Source organism: Aplidium turbinatum, chromosome 1 (assembly GCF_918807975.1).
Source record: "Aplidium turbinatum chromosome 1, kaAplTurb1.1, whole genome shotgun sequence".
Taxonomy (NCBI): Eukaryota; Metazoa; Chordata; class Ascidiacea; order Aplousobranchia; family Polyclinidae; genus Aplidium; species Aplidium turbinatum.
Window position 1 is genome coordinate 51,994,087 of NC_137472.1, and position 21,650 is coordinate 52,015,736.

The 21,650-nt window shown below is 37.4% G+C and overlaps 1 protein-coding gene across 1 annotated transcript; it reads right to left on the reverse strand.

Annotated features, from left to right (window-relative positions):
- Window positions 1-3,508: 3,508 nt before the first annotated feature.
- LOC145771518 (N-acetylglucosamine-1-phosphotransferase subunits alpha/beta-like) lies at window positions 3,509-21,407 on the reverse strand. The gene is made up of 20 exons (XM_082583217.1): window positions 21,274-21,407; window positions 20,725-21,116; window positions 19,254-19,513; window positions 18,065-18,242; window positions 17,488-17,599; window positions 16,972-17,112; window positions 16,191-16,356; window positions 15,349-15,491; window positions 14,645-14,794; window positions 14,037-14,156; window positions 13,104-13,765; window positions 12,565-12,642; window positions 11,379-11,531; window positions 10,928-11,065; window positions 10,539-10,617; window positions 10,143-10,267; window positions 9,490-9,595; window positions 7,633-7,827; window positions 6,819-6,952; window positions 3,509-6,201 (listed from the first exon to the last, which is right to left on the reverse strand). The coding sequence occupies exons 1-20, from the start codon at window positions 21,400-21,402 to the stop codon at window positions 5,892-5,894; spliced, it is 3,771 nt and encodes a 1,256-aa protein (XP_082439343.1). The 5' UTR covers window positions 21,403-21,407; the 3' UTR covers window positions 3,509-5,891.
- Window positions 21,408-21,650: the final 243 nt, after the last annotated feature.

Consider the following 21,650-nt stretch of genomic DNA (forward strand, 5'->3'; position numbering starts at 1 on the left):
TCCGGCGAATACTTTTATCCAAGCAGCGCCCGAAAAGTTACGAAATTCGGCGGCAGCAACGCGCAATTGATGCGGCGCTTTTGGCGGAAACGGAACCAGTGCTATCGGCAACGAAAGGTGACCATTTTAACCATATTCTTACGATGGACATATTTTTACCAATCGTTAATTCTTTTATGTATCACACAACACACACCATTCAATTCTCGCATTACCGTCCAGCTGAGATCAACGGATCGTATCGATGTTTTCTGTCGCTGAGATCAATCGTCTGTTAACTTGTTTAACAGTTGAGAGGTTCATCAAAAGCGCGATAATCTCATTTTCGGTTGCAATAGATCTTAATGTTTCAGACTAGAATCTGTCCTACCACATGTATTGTATAGCTTAATTGTTAATTAAAAGCTTTTATTCGTATTGTTAACTGTTAACATCTCATTAACACTACTTATGTTAGCATATCTACAGTCGTATCAGTACTGTAGTTTCAATTAAAAAGATAGTTACTTGTAAAAGTAACTGACATGTTCTGTTGTTACAGCTTGATATCAAACTGATTGGATTCAAACACTGCTCTGAAAGGTAACGGGTTCTTGTCTTCAAGTTGGTTATAATAGTCACTGGTCAACAGCAAGTTTTGATCAGAGGGGTCTGGGTCTGCTACTATTCGATGAGTCCGATTCGGTGAGAGCCTTTTTCGGAGAGTTCCCTATTCGGTGATTTTTTGAAATTTTTTTTGAAAATTATCGGGTACCGTAGCCTAATTATTATTGCCGCCTTTACATCGTTTTAACGTCGCTAAACGTTGAAATAAGACCCTTATCCTTAACCCCTAACTCTAAGACGGCAACGATAATTAGGCTACGGTAGTGCGGTACCCGATAATTTAAAAAAAATCATCGAAAAAGGCTCTCACCGAATAGGGAACTCACCGAAACGGACCATTCCGTGATCAGAGACTCGATTAAGCGATTTTTGAATGGTTTTTGACGCTGATTCTAAAAATATCCTTATTTTGTTTCCAGCACACAGGTTTTTGAGATATTTGAATTTTTGTTTAAATTTGACTTATAGCGACGCAATTTGACATAATACTGACAAGTTTAACCTCAAGCATGCACTAAGCAGATTTCACAATGCATTGTGATTACTAGTTGCATTTTAGAAACGTATTTTTATATGACTAATACGTAAAAATACCTACAATATTAAAATGCAAATATAAATTTGCAAAACTTGATGTGCTAGAGAAACAACAAGCGCAGATTCCGAATCAGCGCCGACTATTCATACAGAAAAGCTTGCTCGTATCTGTGATTAAAAGATTTCTAGTTAAAATTAGTTGACCAGTGAATTAAGCTTTTTGAAATGGTATTGAAGCTTTGAAATAGAATTTGACATAATTTGATTCTATTTGAATAAGGCAGTAATGATGCTCTACAGTTGTAGAGCCAAATGCATATGCCATAAATAGGGCTCTGCTGATTCTCTATGCATTTTTGATAAAAAAATAGTGAACTGATACTTGATGGAGAATCGCTGGCCTGCTGCTTCGTAGTCAGGAGATTCCCTATCCTTAATGGAACTCAATAAATGTCAAGTGAGAATTATAAGATAAATCTGACTATGCACTGTAACGACACTCCGGACTGAAATGGTGCTTTTCAGGCCGGTGTATCGTTATAGTGTATATCAGGGCTACTCAACTGGCGGACCGCGGTCCGAATCCGGACCTTCTGGGTGTTGACGGTGGACCTTGAGCTTTTGGAAGAATAACTTCATTTGCCACGTTTCAGGGCTTCTTTAAACAGATTTCTACCGGGAGGATCAATTTTTACTGTGATTAGGCTATCCTAGTTGCTGGGGGGCTTCGACTCCCAGACTCCCTAACACTTTCTCAGAAATCCAATTCGAGTTACATTTTACCTAAAAAAGTGGTTTGGTAGAAATAGTTTAACTTTCGTGGTTGCGTGTGAAATAACTTATTCACCGGACCGCTAAAAATATTCAACTTGTCAAACTGGACCTTTGTTAAGAATAGTTGAGTAACCCTGGTGTATATAGTCAGATTTATCTTATAGTTCTTATTTTGGTATTAGAGAATTTTGTCTGTAAATGGTATTAGAATAACAATGTAATTAAATTGCAATTACCGGTGTTTTTTTGTTGTTAAAAAGCCGATTTTGGTAGGCCCTAGTCATTTTTTTTTCACATTATGATCATGCGTTACATCATGATCTACAGTAGCTTAATTTGGATTCGTGAAAAACTAGTTTCCGCAGGTGTACAAACTGTATATTATGCACACCTGCTGCAGTTGATTTTACGTGTACATTCACCTAACTACTTTTGAGAATTCGCAAGGTGAAAACGTGATGGCTTAACTCTCAACATGTGTATCATTGCAAAACTACGCACTGTGGACCGTAGTGACAAGGCTTGCAGTCAGAAGTTGTTCAATGCTCAAAGATTTTTTTGCCTTCCCGTCCAATTTATCTAAATTTTTAACCCCCAGATACAAAAAAAAACGCTTGCTACTTCTTCAGCAAATAAATATTTCTTATACATTAATTCAACAGGTCTTTCGGCCCACATTGTCGTGCACTACCTTTAAGTTTTGTAACCTTGATTGAAAATTCAGTTCTGGTTTCAGGTTGGACTTTTCTACGTAAAACTATGCTGTTCCTTTCTGCATTATCAAAATCCAGGAGCTTCCATCTAGATTCTAGAAGGTTTGATTGCTCATACTTATAAAAAGTTCTACCTCTCTCTCTGCCTGAGAGAAAATGTTACCTTATGGCAGTCAATTCGCCTAGCCAAGGAAGCCAGCAAGCAGTTATGGTCGATTCACCAACGTTTTCAGACATTGTGAACATAACCTGTAGAATTGGCCAATGGTCGACGTCATTGTAGGCCACCCCAAACGAGCCAAAAAAAAACAAGTTGTTTTCACATTGTTTCAAAGCCTACAGCTCTTAAACCTATAACATGTCGGGAAGGTGGAGACGAAGATTAGCTTTCTTGTCTTTCGATCCACTCCTCTAAATCGTCAACCACTGGCTATAAGTCTGGGCACCAGTGTCGTTATGTTATTATTTATGCGTTTAACTTTCTATAAACCAGTTTCCTTTTACTTTACAGTACTGCCTCAAGGTGTATATCGTGACTGCCAAACGGATGAATACGGCAATCTACTTAAAGATAAATGGAAGTGTTATAGATGCATCTACGTGTTTTTGTAAATTGCAGTACCTGTACTAAATACAATAAGTTGACGGAGAACTCAGTGTTTACCACTTCAAACAGACGGTTTGCTTGCTAGGTTTCAAAATTCAAATAAAACTTTTCTGATCCTAGTAGCCTACGGCCGATGTAACACAGTAATATACAGCATAGGCCGGCTTACATCATTCTAACTTGCCTGAAAATTACCAGTATCGATTAAACTTGACTTTCCTAGAGGAAAGCTGATTTAGGCTACTTTGACTGAAAGCAGACTTTGTGATTTGTTAGGTCATTGTAATCAGTTCAATGTAACCGCCACTATTTGGCAAATAAACGCAACAGCAAGAAATCAAGGTAGCGTAAAAATAAAGACGTAACGTAACAGAATACATGATCAATGATACATTGCTCCATAATGGTGAACTACTGAGCTGTGGTAGCTGGTACCAGATATTGCACAAAGGTTTAAGGGATACGTACTACGGTAACAATTTTAAAACAAGCAGCTAGCTCACCCCACGTATTTCGTTTTTATCACAAATGAAACAAAACAATTGCGATATCCCAGTCGCAAGTTAAAGCTAGAAACAATTTGTCAACCCCGGAGGTAAATTAGTTTTGGGGTGCAGAAGAGAGGCGGCTGAGAACAGAAACTTTCAAAACATCATTCAAAAGTACAGCAATTGCCTCCACAATATAAGTACGGTACATTGGTCCTCCGTGGCACGCCACTTGGTTTATGTGGTGGTCAGCACGACATGATTCTTTGGCGACAAAAATAAAATTTCTCTGTTGACAGGATAGATTGCACTGTAGAGGCCCCCTCAATGGGAATGTACAAATGCCACTGATCGCCTCAGTGGTGGCTACTTGTCTCGGTGAACAACAAAACAGTGATATTTGATTGGGCCAAAGCCATACCAATGAAGTCATTGTCAAATATTTATACACGTAATGATACGTACATAAAATTTGCAAATAGTTAGGCCTACCCGCGAAAGCGAAATTTTTTTCCCACGAGCTTTCTGTCTCATTGATTCTAGTCACTCTAAAAAGTAAGATTTTCCGAAAGTGTTTTGAGAGATTGGTTGATTCAGATTGCGAAATAACTATTTGCCAATGAAATTGTGCAATGATAATAAAATATAAGCTTTCCCTAACCCCACTTTTTTTGAAAAGCTCTTGTGCACCGCAAAAATTAATTTAAAGAAAAAAAAAAGTTTGACGTCGACGTCGAACCCTCGTTGTCACGAACACTAGGCAGAGGATGAAACCACTGAACAAACCGTGCCAACGAGAAAATGTTGCATTCACACGGTTTTAATACAAACTTTTACCAAAATATGCAAATGAGACAGAAATCTCGTGGGAAAAAAAATTCGCTACCCCGGGTTAAAAAAATCGCTACCCGGGTTAAATTTCGCGGGTTAAAAAACGAATGAGTCACTGCTTTCATCAAACCAGATCCTAAATAAACATAATCACTTATTTTTGTCGATAAAAATTGACATATTTTTAGCAAAATTGTTTACATAAAAAAACAGTGGGCTTTTACAATATGACAGTGGTCGCCTAAACCGCCCACTGGAAAGTTTCCCAATTTCACTTGTGCAATGTCAGAATATATAAAATAGGTTCTCAGGTTTGTGATAACTTAGGAACAAGGTTGGAAGATATTTTTTATATTTCTAACCAAACTGCCACTAAAAATTAGTCCAATCATTTACAAGTTGAAACAAGGCAAAAAGTAGATAAAATTTGAACGTTTGCACTTACTAAAATCAAAATTTTCAGCTAGAAATGGTATAGGCTATATTTTGTGAAGTTTGGTTTGAAACAAAACCCGCGACTGCTAAAAATTTTTTTTTTTTGAAAATCGCTGAACTGGCAACCCTGCAAAGGAATATGTGCAGAAGACCAACCAACGGTGACCACCAACAATGTGATATGTAGCGTTTGATGAAAAGTTATTCATAGTGTACTTGCATAAGACAGACTTGCATAATGTTTTCAGTCATAAATAAACGCAGTGCACGTTGTCAGAAGCAGGGTTGTTAGGTGATCTAATTTTAGGCCACCTGGCAACTCTGGTCAGAAGGGCCACAATATCAGAACCCCTTAAATCACGGTCGACTTATGGAAATCGTCAAATTTCCCTTGATCGGTTGTTACAGCAAGCAGAAAATACGTACGGTACAAAAGAAAACCATCACTGTACCGGCAAAACAATCAAAGTGTAAGTTATTCTGAAATTGAACTTAGGAAAATGGTATCAATGACATTTTTTTCGTATCCGTATTCCTCAATGACATATAAGGAATAATAAGGATGGCAAGTAGTGAAGGTTTGTAATTGTTCGAGAAGATACTTGCCTATTTGAAGAACTACATATCTTAGACAGTTGTTCGGCATGAGAGGCGTTATTAGTCATTGCAGGTTAAAGGATTACAGGGCACTTGAAACCCAATATCCTTATTGGAATCCCGCAACTTTTCGCCTTTTGTTGTCAAAATTACAGGGTACGGTGTGAGGATTGGGGCATACTAGTAAAAACACAATAGAAAAATCTAAAAATGAAATAATGCAATAAGCACCCACGGAAACTAGACCCTTTAATAAAACGTGATTAAAATAGTTAAACACCAACACGAAAAAGCACCCTCGGCTTATACAGGGTTACGCGTGGGCTTGCTGCTGAAAAATTTAAGCAACGTTTTTCTTTTGAAGACGTACCTATACTTTCTCCGTAACTTGTGCAATCTTTCCCAGAAAAACGACACAACTACACATATGAAAAGAAACCCTAACAAACTGTGCATGATGAACAGCGTTCGTTCATGAGCTTTCTTCCATTCGCGAAGTGCTTTGACATTCGTGAAGCGGTTTCTATAATCGTATGGAAGTTCGAACTGGGACTGTTTTGGCATGACTGTCTCGTAGAAGTCACGAATGACAGCTTTGATTGTTGAAGCACCTCTGAAAAGTTAGTAAATTTAATAACTAGTTACCGCAATAAATTTGATGTTTGATGTCAAACATCTCTCCCCATACAGCAAAATCCGTCGTTTTTACGTTGATTTAACGTCTGCAGACGTTGAATCAATGGAAAGATGACTGATTTTGCTGTCTGGGTCGGAATTGGTTTAATCGATGTGTTAGCTAGGTCATTTTAATTAAACTTGAATCAGCTCCATTGCTTTAAAAAGAAGTGGAGCCGGGTGTGAAGGGGCCATCTTCGGTAACGGGGACATCACCGGATTAAAACTGGCTACGACCAACAATATGAGTATCGAAACACGCATAAAGTTTTTAATTGAGAGGTCGCTGTATCCAGCAGAGGTTGAAGTTTTTGTCGTATCCAGGCTTACGTCCAGTAGTTAAATTTGCTCTTGAGTGGTGTAGAACTGACGCTCTCTCAAGTGCCGTGCAAAGGTTCTCACCACTCGCATGCAGCCGAAGGTAGAAGTAATTTCATCGTACAAGTTTTTGTGCCTTACAAATCCTGCAACTATCATTCTACATGCGAATCACAAAGCAAGACAGACTCATTGTCCATGAACACGAAAAAGTAAAACAAATATTTTTCCACTCACTCCAGCTCGTGATTGATATTATCATTGAGGCAGACAAATTTCTTCGGGTTCTTCCTTAAGTCGTCCAACTGACCGACAATGGTTGAAACATTATCACGAATCATTTTGAAACCGATCTCATCTTGGCTCATCTCCTAGCACACGAGAATTGATTGATAGACCAAGTTACTGAATATTCACATTTGCAACTCTATCAAAATGAAGTGTTCATTTTTCTTTATATTGCGATGATTTGTTATTGTCGAAGAAAATACAGTATAGGCTACCTAGTACCTACCTACTCTTTCAAATTATTCTTGTCACATCTGCGGACCATTAAAAATGACTCTGAGTGAATTTACAAAACCACTCTTAAATATATTAATTTTAGTTTAGAAGGCTACTTTTTCTTAAAATCAATGCATGCACAATGTGGGTATTGTAGGAGGCCGGGACCTCTCCCAGTGATTTTCTATGGTGCGGTTGCATGAAGTTTATTTTGGATACAACTCCCCACTGTTTGAATAAAAACTAGCTTGGTTGGTTTTGAATCTTTATCCTCGGACTGACAAAGCCTTGATAGGTTATTCCTGGTAGTTTCGTATACTTGTAGAGGCTTTTGACGCAGGGCCGGTTACCGAGATTGACACAGTGAAGTTTTCCGATTTCTTTCTCGTCATCCAAATTTAAGTGCAAATGCATATCATAGCCAACTATACAGTAGTGCAAATGCACATCATAGCCAATTATAGTGCAAATGCACGAAACTTTTCTAGAGTATTGTCGATCTATAGATAAAAAAGCTACACAAAAGCACGGAGCTCTAGGAACACACCTCATATTTGTACTTTTTCCTTCCAGAGAAAGTCTTGTTGATCAGTTGTGTGACGAAAGGGCAATTGAGCATGACCTCTTTAGTGACGAGTGGCATGTTCTTGTCGTAGTAGTTTTCGGTCACAGCCCAATCCACCAGACCACCGGTGGGTTGTGTGTATGATCGAACAGTTTGATTGCCGTTGTCGGTCAAGTTCTGCAAGCACAATTCAATATGACATATATTGAAGAGGCAAACCTACATTTAATGGCCTTTAACAAATGAAAAAAAAAAAAAAAACAATAAAAAAACTGGACATAAAATCGCCGAGAAACATTGCAATTAGAAGACTTCGTACAGAAAACTTGGTGGCATCAACCACTTAATATATAATCAATACAATATTCACTGGATTGCCATGAAATGGAATCAAATTGTTCTGCCCGAGACTAATGGAGTAAGAGCTCGCGGGATGCATTAGGCTACGGTCGTGTGATACACGCGAAGGACACCATTTAATCTTTCATCGATATAAAGGTTTCCGACGACGCTCAACCTTTAAATATTCCGAGGTTGAACTTGCATGCATTGCTTCCATATGTGGCGGTTTCTTGCAAGATACGAAATCGAAATGAACCGGTTTGAACCAGTATTTAACAATATACAATAGACAGACATAACTCAGCAACAACACTACATTTAACATTATAAAAACAAAAAGCGAACGTTTTCGGCTAGTCATACAGCCCTTTTCAAGCCTGTAAGAAAAAATACATAATAAAAGAAATGCTAAATAATCATATAGTATCACAGCAAAAATATGGTCAAATCTGAACATTTAAGAAACTGTCTCGCTCACACAAAATGACAACTGAAAATTACACAGCACAACGGGTCAAGTATTTGAGAAGTAAAAATTAATTAATTGTTTAGAAAAGGAATCAGGCAAAATTACGCAAGATTGACAGAAGCACAACACGAGATAGTGGCACAAACAAAAAAAATGCGAGAAGCACAAGATGTGAATATTCAATCAAAAACTGTTAAGATAAAAAGCTCCGCCAGCAAATAATTGCTTGTTGAGCCCTGGGTTTAAAGATTTGATGATCAATGCCTCGTGAATCTTGGTGTCGAACTCGGACAAACAATTACGAACAATTTTGAAGGACTGCATTGACGGTTTATTGTTTGAGCACGATTGGCAGTTTCTAACATGGTCTTTAATTGCACTGTTTTTATTAAAATTAGCTAAATTCAAATGCTCTCCCACTCTAGTCACCAAATGTCGCGTGGTCATACCAATGTATGACGATCTCGCATCATGCGAGCAAGTGAACTTATAAACGACGTTTGAACATAAGCGGAAAGGAGTTTTAGACTTCAACTGAAAATAATAACCAGCTTTAAATGTTTTATAAACGGGAAAAATCTTAACGTTAAACTTCAAGGCAATAAATCTGGACAAACTTGTGGCAAAACGTTTGGATTCCTTACCAACAAACGGGATTGTTGGTAAGGATAATGTTAAATGTAGTGTTGTTGCTGAGTTATGTCTGTTTATGGTTCAAAAGAGTTACCTCTCTACCCAAATTGTAATATACAATAGAATTGTCAATAAGCAACAAGCATTGCAACCGTTTTTGGTAAGTTATTCTGAAGGGCTGTTCAAGCACCAGATGACGTCATTTTTTAACTTTTCTTTACCCTTTAATATGGAATTAATGTGACGATTTTCTGAAATCCATAACATGCAATGTAATAGTTTTGATAGCCCTTAGCCGAAAACGCCGCCATTATATTTGATTAAACCCATGGTAAAAAAACGGTTTTAATAAGTAATCGCGTCGCTAGTTGGGCTTTTGTCATTTCTTATCTCACCTCTTTCGGGCCATACAAGTCCCAGGCGCATGCTTTAAAAGCATCTTCAATTGAAGTTAAATCTTGTAGCGTCAGTGGCAGCTCGAACAAGCGAGTTGACAGCAACCTGCGATCAACGTAAAAGCAATGCTGACATTCTTCTTTGCTAACACGGTTTTTCTTCGTGCAAACGGTTCTGCTCACACGCATCCCGGAAACAAAGCCTACAAATCGTCTGTGCATTCCCAGATAGCAAATCCGCCACTTTTACATTGATTCAACGTCTACAGGCGTTGAAACCACGTAAAAGTGGCGGATTTTGCTGTCTGAGTTATGTGCATAATACAATTGACAAGCTGTTCAGTTAACAAGCAAGGCAACTGCTTGTTAATACAATACTTCCGTAACAGCATCGGAAAATACTATTATAGTTAGCTCGTAGTTTTGTGAGTCAACTGTAATAGTATGCTATACAAGTATACAGTATACACGATTGAGCTTTCAATTAAAGACAAGATAGCGACCTGCAGTATATACAGAAGTCGCCATGAACAAACATAAAATTGAGCAAAGCATGCTTTCACTGACTGACAACCATTCACGTGAATGGTTGTGACAGGCAAATCACACGTACAAAAATAGACACCAGGATATTGTGAATAACAAAGCGTAACCTTATTTCACGATCGGATAAAACCCCGGACCCGTCAGTGTCCATTTCATCAAATATGTCTGAGTAGACAATCGGTTTCTCTTCGCTCATCAGGAAGTAGAAATATGAAAACGCAAACTGCATGTCCTGTGTTGGAAAAGAGATGTAAGGTAAAAGGAATAATAAGAAGTTGGTCAATGCCCAGAAACCAAAATTGGTCCTTTTTACATTGATTCAGCGTCGGCAGACGCTGAATCAATGCAAAAAGGACCAATTTTGAAGGCTGGGTGAGATTTATCGAAAACTGAAGTTTAGCTAAGAAAGATTATTGCGGAAGACGGTCATGCAATCCACCTCGTAGTTTTGACTGAAATAGAAGCAATGATCAGACAGGGAGAGACTAAAGACGGCGACTTACTTCCGAGTGGCGAAGTCGATGCGATGACGTCATATCGTATTCATGCGTGTACTTGCTCTGCAATTCAGCCATGATGTGCCTTGAGAAACAGAAACTAAATTACTTAACAAGTTTCTAATTGGTTAGAATCATAGCAACCTATGTCCATTGTACACATATATAGGTCTGTATGGTTCGGAATTCTCAATAGAAGGCCATCTTCCAAAATAGAGACAAAATTAAAAATAAAGAAGGATCAATCTGAAATTGAAAGAATACAGCCCAAAATGCAGCAACACAACTTATGGTTCTGTGAAATTAATTCAATTATATGAAAACATTTAGATTTCCAAACGCTGAATCACGAGTCCTGTGTTCTCTTTACCCTATCAAGCTTTAATATATCGTACTTGTCAATCAGATGCGGCATGTGGGCCGGGACCTTGCGCTGGGTGAAGCCAAACCTATCGTTGAATAGCTTGCTGACAAAACGTAACGAATCACCGAAAGTGTCGAGAAGTTTGCGACGGCGAAACGTTGTGGTATATCTGTCATGAGAAAACAAATCACCCATTGACACGTCACTGCTGACCTAATGGGTTAGGATCAAGGATGTGGTAAAACGGCATGAAAATTTTAGTGCTAGGTAAGCTACCACTCAGCGTTGAGGAAAAGTTAATAATGTTCTTGAGTGGCCCACTCAGTGATTGGACGAATCTGTTTACTTTGTAAAGTGCTAAAAACACCACATTTCTGCGATAGATACTACGCCATGTAACATACACAATATAATTACAATTCGAATGAAATCAAAGTATCCTTTTACGCTTCTTCACTCAGGATTAAGCTTATGATACTCACTGATTAGCCACTTTCTCTTCAGGCGCTTTGGCCATATGGCGTTCATTCGTGCGTTCCCAAGGCAGGAAGCCGTCAGGGAGAGACTGTGTGTCTACGTCGGTTTCAAATGACTGCAACTTCCGCCTTTTAACGCTTTCAGACCAGTTTGCGGGCCTAATGAATATAAATCAAATACAACTTCCTATTTTAACGTGATTGAAGGCAACTTGTGATTGAAGGTATACTTCCACGATCCCTGCACTCAGAATGGCAAAAGAGGGCATTGGTCACTATTCAAAAGGAAAGTGGCAACTTGAGGGCCAAGAGATAAAAAGGACATTCACGTTTTGTGATAAACCGAGTGGAAGTGGTGAAAAGTTACAATTGATCTAAGAACTACGTATCGTCCACAATGTAGTCAGTTCATTTCATAAGATACGAAAATCCAAAAATAAATGATAGAATTGCAGCCAGATATCAACAATAAAACAGTCGCCATGATTTTATTATGTTGACTTTGTTTCTGCAGGGTTATGTTTTTTATTTCTACAACTTGACCGTTACTTAAGCCGAGAAACCGACCGTACCATCGATTATTTTACGTAGATTTTGTCCACTTTTAAACTCAGTTTAAGCACAAAAGTGCACATTTCGTCTTAATTTCTATGACTTCAGGTTGCCAATTCCTAAGTGAGAGAGCAATCCCTTTCTTCTGCCAATCTGCACAGTGCACGAGTGATAGAGCCAAACAGTTGTTTCAACTTCGTGGAAATACCCGTAACCAGCAAAATTCAAATCACATAGACATAGTCATAACGCTATCTCAATAACACAATATTGAACAGAAAATGCAGCGCATGAAAATCATATCACAGCGTAAGGCCGACCGTTTCTCTAAAGTCATGTCTAAGACAATGATGCCATTTATACAGATGTTCTTGTAGAAAAAGTCCTACTAGGCTATAAGCACACGAATGAGCACTCACTAATACAGAGAGCACTTACGTTTCGCTAACCTATCGATATGACATCCTCACTAGTTGTAAGAATTACAATCATGTAAACTATAGCGTCAGTCGACTGCGGAAAAGAAAAAAAATAGCTGTTCGGTGTTTTGAATCTATTGTTTGCAAATGTCAACATATACCGTTGAAAGTGACCGTTGAAAGTTAATACAGTTTTGGTAAGTAATCCTGCATATGTGTACCTTTGCTCTGTGTCAGAAAGCTTCTCAAAATCCACTAAGGTTTCCAATGTTTTCTTGTGAACGTCAGGTACGTTCTTCCTGAAACACAAGTTTGCGTCATCATATTGCAAAATTCTTTATAGTTCTCTTACTGCAATTCTTAATTTGCTGTTACATATAGTGTTTTGGTGTTACACCCTACTCTCGTTAGTGCCGAAAGCTTAGTACAATGAGAACCTTATCTTCTCATCCCCCGATGCTTGAATCAAGTATGGGACCCACCTTTACCTTTATAGTGTTTACATATAATTTACATTTTCGCTCATAAATGCTTCATGACAACTACTCAGTATATCCGCAAATTTATTCGTCAAAATAGATACAGATAATAGTTATCAAAAAACAAATAGCAATTATAGGGTACACACAAAATATATCGCGCGCAAAGATCCTTGTTTTATGGCTGACTTAACGAATTGCAGTGAATAAAAAAGCAAGGTGCTTTCATATGAGAAAACTCAGCCTAGACGACAAGGCTATGTAACACAACACCTTCTCACCGAAGCTTGAGAAGAGGATGACTCGCAACGACGCGTTTGACGTCAGAACCAGGGTCTCCTTTCTTGTGAGAATGAGCGTTTTCTTTTAAGCTCTGTTGAAGACTGTCGTCAGGTTTCTTTGCAGCATCTTCCTCCCTTTTCACCAAGCCTCTGTCGCCCTTTAGCCGTAACTTTCTTGGTTGAGCATTTTCTTGGCTGAGGGTATTTTCTTGGCTGAGCAAGCGCGGTTCTTTCAAATGAGATTTCAGCAGTTGGAAGACTTTCAGTTTGTATCCTGCCCTTGTTAAAATTTCTTCTTCGAACTCATTTTTAATGATCTCTAGTTGGTTTTGTATCTGTTTTGGAAGGTCCGTTATGTTTACTTGATCAATCGAGAAAGGGATCTCAACATCGGTGCGTTTTTTGTCTCGTTTGATACTAGGCCGCTTCATATCCTCTGGGACATCCACGATGACAATCTCCGGAAGAAGATCCTTGGAGGAGACTGTTTCCAGTTTGGTTTTTTCGTCCTCCACTTTCACTTCAGTGTCGTCTTCAGTGACATTTGTAGTTTCGTTGGAGCTTGGAAAGGCTTTCACTTGAAATTGTACCGATATTATCTTTTCTATGTCATCATTTGTTCGTGACTTATTTGATGGAGAGCCAGTGATATTGAACTTCGCCTGCAAACAAGAAAGTCAGCTTTTAATCGACGATGGACAAAATATCATTGTAATAAACAAACAGAATGAAGTTAACTTTTTGTGTTAAGAAAAAAAAAGTACATTTTTATCAACAGGTGCAATGTACAAAGTACAATGCAAAAGATGCAAACAGCCCAGTGAATTGTAGCTGTAGGACTGCGGTTACAAGCTCAATATAATGTTGAAAGTTAACGAGATACAAGAATGGAGACCTACCAAATTCAACTATTGCAATGCTGCACAAACTTACCACTGTTCTGTTGGCGTTTACGTCAAAGACCAAAGTTATAACGTGATATTTATTAGAAACAGCAGCCGTTCTCAAGTGGTCGTTCTTTTCATAATTAGCTGACGTCACTTTGCCGAAAGTCTGTAAATAATGACAAAGCAATTTACAAAGTCTAAGTGAAAACGAAACAAAGTTTATATGTATTGTAGAGGTGTGAATAAACACCAACGTTGAAACTGCAAACTGGTTCTGACTGGTTCAAACCAACAAATGCAAGCAAACAGTTTTATAAAGATCTGCAACAAATAATATTTCTTCCACAAGAAACAAGAAATGTTTTGCAAGCACCGCAAAGTATAAATTCTTTCTAATGATCAAGAAAATAAAGTATCTTCTGACAGGTGTCAAGATATGAACGACTCGGTTACATGTCTTGTAATGCCAAGGAATTTATTTTCACACGTGTGAAAATAAATTCCTTTGCATTCACACTAATTTTTACGCACCCAGTTTTTTATTTATTTAGATCATCAAATAAAGACAGTACAGTAAATCACACGATTTTTTGTATCCTTATTCAAGCAGGAAACAATAATCAACGCAAAGCTAAATACACCTGTGATGTGTACCTCAGATATCTCGACGTATCCAACATGTTTTCCTGGCGGTAAAGCGTACGTAGTGCCATTCGTTAAATTCGAGGCCAATTTGAAGATTTTGTTGTATTCGCTAAGACCGCAATCTCCAGCATCAAATCCGCATTCATATGCATTGCATGCCTGAGGAAAAAGACTATTATAATAACAATAACAACACTTGCTTTTTGCTCCACAGCGCTTTACAAAGCAGACAGTATCAATGCAGCCGTATAGACTAGGCACAACTGAGTACATTATTGCCCGAATCCATTCCACTGCTCAGTGCCAAGCAGGAATTAGATTCAGTACCATTTTTTAAAAAGTCTTTGGTATGAGCCGACAGGGTATCGAACCCATGCCTACCGATTCAGCGGCGGACGCACTAACTAACCACTAAGCCACCGAGCCTATTATATATTGTTCATTCACTTTACGGCTGATTTTTGACAGTTCCAATTCAATTAAATGTTGTTTATTCCAGCTAATACCGCTGTTGATTCAAGAGATCATTTTTTTAGTGTAAATGAATTTTTTTCTGTTTGATGAAGTTCAAACTCACTTGAAATTTAAACGACTCAAAAATGTTCAGTTTTCTTAACACAGTTATTAAAATCGTAATCTCTTGTTACAGATTTAACAAGTCGACCTTTGCCAACTTAGCCTGATGATGTTTGCATCGACATACAGTACAGTACCTGATCACAAAACTTGTCAGCCAGCCAAGTATTGGAGCACCCGGGTTTGCAATAGTGCGTGAATGAATTCTGCCATGAGTTCTGCCACAGTCCACCTCCGCCAACATTACTATTCATACCAACACCAGCTTTAATATTGCTTCCTGTATAAGCAAAGATATTTTTGTGATATTTGTAGATATAACTAGCAAAATAACAACAAATATAACATGCTACGAAGACCGAAAATTTTAAATTTGGTTTTAGAATACCTCTATGTGGTGAAAGAAATGCTGAAGACCTAAGGTTAGATCAACTAGCCCTTAATTTTTCCCACCACTTTTGAACATGATGCATTCAATTTCAATTTTTTATTTTTAATCTTTTGTTTTCAGTGTGCAAGCCATAAAACATCACCAGTAAAAATGCACACTGTAAAACACACGATCTACATTACAGAGAATTTGCAATTTGACTTCAACTTATGTATGTATTCGCTTTTAAAATCTGATTACTCAACTTTCATGATAATCAGTGCGATATAACAAGACTGTAAAGTCTATAGATGCATAGTTTTTACCTTTCAATCTCTACATTTCAATGCCTTCGAAAAAACATCACTGCTTTTCCAAAATTATCGAAAAACATCTGTCTAAATTCCACTACAAACTTGAAATTTGGTCAATGGTCATATGGCGTAACAAAACAATTGCTTGACAACACCCAATACAGTCTAATATTCTGCTGACGTTAAACAAGCTCGCGATAAAGCGGCCGTGACAAATCACATGACATTAAAATGTGTGTGCGAGCCATGTTGTTTAATAAACACCCAAATCTCTTTAGATAAAACAGGTTTTTACCGGTACAATCTCCTCCGTCCCAGTTGCATTCGGAAACGTTACAGGCTGCATCGCAGTAGCCGTCAGTTATCCAAGATGGCGCACAACCTTCGGCGCAGTTTGGAACTGGCCATGTTAAATAAACTTTCTGTCCGGATGAATGAGTGTAGAAGTCTTCTGGCCAAACCTAGAAGGAAAAAAATAAGCATATCTCTCATTCTCAACCTGAGAATTTTTTTTGCATTTTTTTGCAATGAAAGCAACGACTCATTCGCTAGCTAGAAAGGTCCGAATGGGCTTTGTGTCAATAGCAGCGAGTGGTTCCCTTTGCGATAGTTTGAAATGAATTGATCATCATTAATGTACCATGCCTCGCCACTTTAACTAGGCATGGAGTCACAAACACAATGTTCTGCGCTGCATTTCAAGTCATTACGTGACTTCAAGAAAAAACGTGATGCTTCGATTGGTAGATGACGCTAGGATTATCCTGTACATACTACAGCAATGAAAAGGTATGCTCAGGGTGTAATTTATAAATGCAGTCAAAGTTTAAAAATCTCTGTATTAAGAAATCGTGTTAATGAAACAAAACGCCAATAATGCACCGTATATATAATATACGTGATGAAATGATACATTTTTTCACTTATATAACTGAAGAGGACGTCACTGTTTCAACCTTAAGGTCTCCTTAGGGCAATAAATCGTACACTGGACACGTAGGACTAAAAGCTAAAAACTCTTGCAATTGAATCAACGATCTATTTTAAAGATGCACAAAGCAAAACTAAGGCATCACCTCTTTGGCGAACATCACGTCGTCATTGAAGTAGATAAATTTATCCGACAAACCAGGAATCCTGTGAAGGTGTGCCTCGATTGCTGGGGAACTAAACGTAGGAAGATGGCTTTTATTAACAAATATTTCTTCGTGGGTCACCTGTCAATGCAACGTATTGTCCGTTATTTACAAGTTTTTCTTTGAAAACTGCGATTTAATTGCTTTGTTTTAATTCAACATACGGTCTTGCCTACACAATTGAACGGAATGGCCCGTTTCGGTGAGTCCGATTAGGTGAGTCCAATTCGGTGAGTCCGATCCCTTAACGGGGGATTTTTTCAATTTTTTTTTTAAATTATCGGGTACCGTAGCCTAATTATCATTGCCGTTTTAGGGTTAGGGGTTAGAGGTTAGGAACTCACCGAATAGTAGCAGACCCCAATTGAATGTGTATAAAAATTTCAACTATTGGATTCTTCAAATTCACAACACAACACCATTTGTTTGTAGATGCCTTACGAACTTTGTTCTTACCAAAGTTAAATGTGGTGAGTCCATGTTTAACCAATACGGAATTTGTCCGTTTGTTACAACGTAAATGTGGTGGACCCATGGGGCAAACTTCTCTATCGAACGAAGGGAATACCTGAACCCAAGAGGAAAATAAGTCACATAGCAGTAAAGACTGAAAAAATGAAAGAATCAACAATCAACATGCTCAATGGCTATGTAATAACACCATTAAAAAGGGATTAAAATACATTTGGTCTAGATTCTAGAATTTAGATTCAAAATTAAATAACAATGGTTCATAAGTTAAGTTTATTTATATTTCTAACCATCACAACAAAAACAGTCATCATTGCAGGTTCGCACGTTGACAAGGCCTGTGTATATGGTCGCTATGGTTTGAGTCATGTTCTGCATATAACTCCCAAGAATATTTTGCATCAACAATAGAGCTAGAGAGTGAATAATGCGCTGAGCTACGTGCGTGCACCAGTGCAATACCAAGGCTGGTGATACACGATGAGGAACAAATTCATTATTGAAGATGACTCAGTTGTGTGGTTGCTGACCGAGTGGAACTGCTGGGAAGTTGGAGACTCACCGTAGCTCTTCATTATCCTCGAATCTGCTCCTTGAGACGATGTCGGAATCCCCCGAAGTGTAGACTATGTTGACAAAGTATGCAGAATGAACAGATACCGACTTGTCATTGAATTTTATTCCAAACTTTAATGAAGAATTTGCTTTCCCGTCCACGAAATCATCAACGACAGATCGGTCTGAAATGTCGTTTGGTTGCAGAAACAAAACTTTTGTGTACAATGGCATAATCATTTGTATTTATTTAGAGCACAAGCGTTGTAAGGTAAGAAGTAAAATTAACAGCGAAAGTGTTGATTTAAAAAGTGCTAATGGACCCAGGAAGTCAAAAAAGTTCTTAATTATATACTGTCAAAACACATTTTTGAATCATTTTCAACTTAATTCTTATGTCAGCGCAGAGTATTGGCAAATATTAAAAAAGTTGAAATAACATGTCAACAACAAACATATATCTCTTTTGAACAAAATTCTATCTACCAGTCATTTTCATTGTATGTAATGTGTGCACCTGTGCAATGTGCATCATCGGGTTATAATCAAACTTCACAAGCTTGCTGTTGAACCTTTGAAGCTCACAAACTATATTGTCTATTTTTGACTGTTACAAATTTAAACTAAAATACCCAAGAAATGATTTAACAATAACATAAATGATTTTTCAACTGGATTAACTAGAAAAAGTGAAATTGAATAGGTGACAATGAAGTACAAAGTTTTTGCAAAGTTTGTGAAAGAAATTTTTTTAGTTAACTACATTAAAGCATCAGTTGGACTGCACAAAATGCTTCTGACAAGATTGTATCATACAATGTTAATAATTGTATATATACAATTATACATGCAGTAAATCTGTACCGTAAGTATTACTGATACAGGACTTAACGCCGCTATAGAAATAACACAAATTCAATCACGTGACCCCTAAACCGCAAGACACAAATGACGCAAGAGTTGATTGCATCATTCAGACTGCGGCATAAAGTCGTGAATCCAAGTATATTACATGCTTGCCAACTTCAAAGCAAGTTGTAAACGTACACATTTGTTACAGTTATTATTTAGTATTGCTGAAGTTTCCATGTGTAGTAAAGAATTCAAGAAGTCGTAGCATGATGTTTCACTGTTGAAGACCAACTTACTAAGATCTTGTCTTAAATTAGTTATAAATAATAAAAACATGCACTCACCATTTAACCACAGTAAAACAATGCCTTTTTCACTGCTAAAATGTATCCAGTCAAGCTTTTCTTTTAACATGGCTGGAATTTGGTCCATAAATTGTGAATCAGTCTTGATGTCATCTGGTATAGGTCTCAGTAGAAGTGCTTGAGATAGCCGTTGAGACTGTGGGGCTGAAGCATCACTGGTCACATGAAACCAGGAAAATGTGGAATTGAAAGAATTGTTGTCTGTTTTAAAGTTACGAGCTTTCTCCAAGCTATGAAATCTGAAATTCAAAGTTTTAAAATAGTTTATGCCAAAAAAAACAATGCTAAAATATAAAAAAGGGTTAGGGTAAAATAATGGCTACCTGGAGATGAGATTTGTCATGAGGCCTGGTTCGTCACATTTTGACTATCGCTAAGTCTGCTTTTGCCTACTGGTATTTGAAATTTTCTAAGATTTTTTTACTTTTCTAATTCATGATGATATAAAAACTTTTTGCTGCCTTGGTGAAATAGTACAAAATGAGAAAAAGCAAGTTAAAAACGTTCAATCAGACTGTTAGCAAGCGATTAATCACCTGATTGAAAGTTTCTAAATTAAATTATGCTTCTTTTTCACGGAATGGCCCATTTCGGTGAGTCCAATTCGGGGAGTTCCCTATTCGGTGAGAGCCCTATTCGGTGATTTTTTTTTAAATTATTGGTTACCGTAGCCTAATTATCATTGCCGTTATAGGGTTAGGGGTTAAGAGTTAAGGGTTAGGGTCTTATTTCAACGTTTAGTGATGTTAAAATGATGTAAAAGCGGCAATGATAATTAGGCTACGGTACCCAATAATTTTCCAAAATCACCAAATAGGGCTCTCACTGAAAAAGGCTCTCACCGAATCGGACTCACCGAATAGTAGCAGACCCCTTTTTCAAAGCCAGTTGAAGTAAAAACCCATTTTGTGACCTGAAAAAAAAAACCCAGTAAAGACATTAAAGTATTACGTTTAGAAAATTTCATTTACACAGTTATTAAGAGTTGGCAAACTTTTCAGAATGTAGCAACACAGGTTGTGTCTCTAGGTAGCCATGGTAGAAACCATCAATGTTGCTAATAGATTGTCCTGTTTTAAATAACTTTTCTGTCTTTTTAATTATTGAACCAATTGTTATATTTGTATCACAACACTACTTTGCAACTTTCAGACTATAAATTTAAATTCTAGAGCATACATTTTTTGATGACATATTACCTCGGTGCCATTGTTAAAATACAAAAGAGCTTTAGCCTACTGTCATCAATCCAATAGCAATTCAATCATTCAAAAGGAGAACAAATGATTTATTCCTAGCAACTACTCATTGAACACTTTAACACAAGTCAGCTCATTTAAATCCATATTTTGTTAACTGGCATTCTGTTTCCTGTTTGGGTGCCTATAGGAATTGTGCTGAGTTTAATTAATGCTCAAATTATTTGCAAGTAAATTTAAAACTGACTTACCGTAACACAGAAATATTTCCTACTGTATCCCCAAAGACAGTGTTGTCAAAATTTAATTGAAAAGTTGATTGAACTTCAAATTCTTTTTGTAAATCTTGAGTTTGGCTATCACTAAGCAATGGTCTTGCTATTACTAACGGAAGAAGCAGACAATTATCAAAATTGCATGGTATATGACTGCTTTCTTTCTCACTACTAGAGTTAAAGTTTGAAGACTGTTTAAACTTATTTAGTTCCGCCAATAAAACTGGGCATGACCCATTTACCCAAGTGTACACAACATCAATAGGCACTTCAGAACACAGTCTATGTTGAAAGGAACGGGATACAATGTTATCATGATACATTGTAAATGTAACTTCATACTGGTAGCGGCTCCATTCCAATAATTCCTATAAAATAAAATGCACACATCAAAAACAATGATACATTTTAAATGAATAGAAATTACCATAGTGTTAAGATGTGAAAAAGCTAACTTAAACACAAAAAAAGTTGATTGTATACCATATAATAAACAAGAGTACCGTATAAAACATCAAGACTTACTTCTCCAAAATGAAACATTGAATATAGGATAATTATGACTCCAGAATAAGCAAAGTAAATTCCAAATTTATGAGATAAGCATGTGTATGTTTTTCTTTGAATTAACTTGCAAAAAGTATGATTTAACATTTTTAAAACTTTGATCCTTTGCTAATTTTCTGAAAAAAAAAGGTTATAGACAACAGAATGGATGAGGCCTGCGAGCCGTAAGTTGCCGACCCCTGTTTAACTGATTGCGTACCACCTGACAACGTTTACTATCAATTTGCTCAAATGCACTTTACAAAAAACACAGTTTAATTGAGGGCTGTAACTGCTTTTTCTCTACAAGGTGCTCAAACCTAGCAAACCTCGCAAACGAAGCAAACCTAGCAAAC